This window comes from Mastomys coucha, unplaced genomic scaffold (assembly GCF_008632895.1).
Source record: "Mastomys coucha isolate ucsf_1 unplaced genomic scaffold, UCSF_Mcou_1 pScaffold21, whole genome shotgun sequence".
NCBI classification, from domain to species: Eukaryota; Metazoa; Chordata; class Mammalia; order Rodentia; family Muridae; genus Mastomys; species Mastomys coucha.
In genome coordinates, this window is record NW_022196904.1 from 11,584,811 (window position 1) to 11,589,091 (window position 4,281).

Consider the following 4,281-nt stretch of genomic DNA (forward strand, 5'->3'; position numbering starts at 1 on the left):
TAAATACATAAAGACTGAGTAATACTTATTTAATTTCCCAAGCATCACACTTAGAAACTTTTGTCATGTCCAATCTCAGTAAGTAAAATCCCCAAATAAATGACTTATTCAAATGAAAACAAAATGATTTAAAGCTGTAATTCTATGAACTAAATTGGAATTTGCTGATAATACACAACAAAACAGTAAAAAAAAATAGCAAATATTTGATGACCCAAGACTCAATTATTCCAGGCTGAAGAGATGACTCTCAAAGATGGAGAGATATTAGTAGTACTGTATTGCTTAGGTAGAGGACCTGAGATCAGTTCCTAGGACTGAAATTAGGAAGTTTACAGCTACATGCAACTGAAGTTCCTTCAGAACTAATGAGCTCTTCTGGCCTCTGAAGGCAACTACAAAGAGAAAGCTATATACATTAGCACCAGCACCAGCACCTGCACCAGCAACAGTACCAGCACCACCACCACTACCACAACCACCTCTACTATTGTTACTACTAGCATTAGTAATACTATCTTTTAAAAAATCACCCTTACAATTTCTCAACAGAATTTATTCTATGACCACATTCAGTTATACAGATATAGAACAACAGGAACATAAACATCAGTATTCATATAATGTTTAAAAGTTTTGAAAACTTATTCCCATGGGAACATCTTTGGAGGGAAACCAGCCATTTTCTCCTGGAATACTTTATCGAAGATTTCAGCTTGGGCTACTGTGAAGTGATTCTTCCAGTCCCCAGTTATGCCTGGAATATGTGAAGCAGATACATAAGTGGATTAATTATAGTTGTAACACTGGTCTAGCTCCTCCCATCATATCTCTTACCATTTGTTTGCTAAAGAACACACAGTTAATAAATCAAACTACCATTTTCTGTAGAAAACTTCTTAAGCCCTGAAATCATATACAGACTCCTTCCTCTGTGGAAATTATGTCCTACCTTTTACTCTCCCAACCTTTATGCTAGACAATCTAACAGCAGCAGCATTGGCTTGACCTTTTTATATATCCAGGTTATTCTTGCTTCCCATCCAACCTGTTCCCATCTTGCTATCCAACTCAACAGTGTTTAACATCTCAATAATCCAAACAGCCTTCAATTGTTATATCTACATTTTAATATTACTTATAAACGTTCTCAACAGTATGCAAGCAACTTTTAAATAATATCATAAAAATTTTCTACTTATGTATGTGTGGGTTCACATTAGTGCTGCAGATACACACAGTTATGAGCAGCATTTCAGCTGTCTTGGTTTTCCCACCAGATACTGGGGACCCAGCCACTCCCAGCTTAGAACATTGCAGGACACTTGTTTCACTCACTCATGGTGTTTTATGATGCAGAAAGATCTATATAATTTCAGGCCCTGCCTTTACAGCTGTCTCTTCTGACAATACATTGGTTTTCACCACTCCAATCCAGAAAGTCTCTAGTTTTAGCCTTAGAGATTGTTCAACTGGTCATGCTGTGTTGTATCTTCCGTCACCCACCCCAGTATCTTTCATATAATTGCATCTTGCTCTTTGTCTATTTCTTAATTACACTTATAACATTCTCTTCTCAACTTTCCTCCATTTAGAACCCAGCAGGCCCCATCCTTGCTTTATTTCCTAGCTGTGGCACTGTGATCCATTCCATGCATTCCTGCTTTGAATATACACATAGAATATACATCTAATATATTTGAAAAGGAAGTGTTTCTGAAATTCCTAAATTGTTCACTTGCAAAGAATGCCAGACATATAGGACATACTCAGTGTGGGAATTTTTAATGAGTTTGTGAATACCTGAGAACGGTTTAGGCAGTGCTCTTATTTTGCTGATGAGGAAAAATTAGTCTTTGAGATGTTACACAGTATGAGAGTGATGGATGTGTATTCGAATGCAAAAAGATTGACAATAGAAGTCATGCTTTTCTTTATCACATTACTTTCTTTCTGTATCATCTCATAAGTTAATTTTAATTCCTGAAAGGACTGTATTAAAGAAAATATAAAAAAAGAAAATAAAATAATAAAATATAAAGAATTCATAAACATGCAAACCATTGATACAGCATGTTCAAATAATATACCATTAATTGATATGAATACAAAAGTGTCATCTAATAAGATGGGTACCTATAAGTATCTATTGCTACTCTTAGGTTCCTTATTTTCTTCATTATTAGAACATGCTTTCTTTTTTTTTTAAATTAGATATCTTCTTTATTTACATGTCATATGACTTCTCCTTTCCCAGTTTCCCTTCCAAAAAACAAAGAAACAAACCAACAAGAACAACAAGAACAAACCCTGTTGCTTTCCCCATGATTGCCACCCCACCCTCTCCCACTTATTGGCACTGGCATTCCTCTATACTAGGGCACAGAACCTTCACAGTGCCAAGGGCCTCTCCTCCCATTGATTTTCGACTTTGCAATCCTCTACTATACACATGCTGCCAGAACCATAGTTCTACCATGTTATGTCCTTTGTTGGTGGTTGAGTCCCTGGGAGCTCTGAGGGCACTAGTTAGTTTATATTGTTCTTCATCCTAAGGGGCTGCAAACCTTTCAGCTCTTTTGCTCCTTTCTAGAACTACTTCATTGAGGACCCTGTACTCATTTCAATGGATGGCTGTGAACCTCTTATTCTGTATTAGACATGTACTGTCAGAGCCTCTCAAGAGATAGCTATATTAGGCTGGTTTGTCCTTCCTTCAGTCTCTGCTCCATAGTTAGTCTCTGCAATACTTTCTATGGTTATTTTCTTCACCTTTTCAAGAAGGAATGAAACATCCACTTTTGGTCTTCCTTCTTCTTGAGTTTCTTGTGATTTGTGGATTATTCTACCTGTATTACAACCTTCTGGGCTAATAACCACTTATCAGAGAGTGCACACCCTGTGTGTTCTTTTGTCGTTGGGTTACCTCACTCAGGATGATATTCTATAGATCCATTCATTTCCCTAAGAATTTCATAAACTCATTGTTTTTAATAGCTGAGTAGTACTCCATTGTGTAGATATACCACAATATCTGTATCTATATCTCTGTTAATGGACATCTGGGTTGTTTCCAGGTTCTGGCTATTATAAATAAGGCTGCTATGAACATGGTGCATGTGTCCTTATTACATGTTGGAGCATCTTCTGGGTATAGCTGGATCCATTAGTAGATCTATGTCCAATTTTCTGAGGAACCACCAAACTGATTTCCAGACTGGTTGTACCAGCTTGCAATTCCACCAGCAATGAAGTAGTCTTCCTTTTTCTCCACAACCTCTCCAACATCTGCTGTCATCTGAGTTTTTATCCTGGCTTATCTGACTGGTGTGAGGTGGAATCTGAGAGTTGTTTTGATTTTCATTTCCCTGATAACTAAGTATGTTGAACATTTCTTTAGGTGCTTCTCAGCCATTCAGTGTTCATCAATTGAGAGTTCTTTTTTAGCACTGTACCCTATTTTTTAATAGGGTTATTTGGTTCTCTGGAGTCTAACTTCTTGAGTTCTTTGTATTCACTGAATATTGGCCCTCTATCAGTTATAGGATTGGTAAAGATCTTTTCCCAGATCTTTTGTTGGTTGCCGTTTTGTCCTATTGATAGTGTCTTTAGCCTTACAGAAGCTTTGCAACTTTATGAGGTCCCATTTGTCAATTCAAGACCTGACAGCATAAGCTATTGACATCCTCTTCAGGAAAATTTCCTGTGCCTATTTTCTCGAGGTTCTTCTCCACTTTCTTTTCAATTAGTTTCAGTGTATCTGGTCTGATCCACTTGGACTTGAGCTTTGTACAAGAAGATAGGAATGGATCGATTTGCATTTTTTTACATGCTAACTGCCAGTTGAGCAAGCACCATTTGTTGAAAATTCTGTCTTTTTTCCACTGGATGGTTTTAGCTCTTTTGTCAGAAATCAAGGGACCTTACGTGTGTGGGTTCATTTTTGGGTCTTCAATTTTGTTCCATTTATCTACCTGCCTGTCACTGTACCAATACCATGCAGTTTTTATCACAATTGCTCTGCAGTACAGCTTAAGGTCCTTGATTGTGATTCAATCAGCAGTTCCTTTATTGTTGAGAATAGTTTTGGATATCCTGATTTTTTTGTTGTTCCAGATGAATTTGCAATTTGCTCTTTCTAAGTCTGTGAAGAATTGAGTTGGAATTTTGATGAGAATTGCATTGAATCTGTAGATTGAAATCGGTAAATGGTCATTTTTACTATATTAATCCTGCCAATCCACAAGCATGGGAGATCTTTCCATCTTCTGAGATTTTCTT

General features: G+C 37.0%; 1 protein-coding gene across 2 annotated transcripts in view; it reads right to left on the minus strand.

The window, feature by feature from the left end:
- Positions 1-537: 537 nt before the first annotated feature.
- LOC116100378 (bile salt sulfotransferase 1) overlaps positions 538-4,281 on the minus strand; it is a 31,002-nt gene continuing 27,258 nt past the window's right edge. The window contains exon 6 of one of the 2 annotated variants that reach the window (XM_031384186.1): positions 538-757. In XM_031384186.1, coding sequence (XP_031240046.1) covers positions 645-757 — 113 coding nt within the window. In that variant the 3' untranslated portion in view covers positions 538-644. The remainder of the gene's footprint in view (positions 758-4,281) is intronic. The other variant, XM_031384187.1, reaches the window with a different exon arrangement.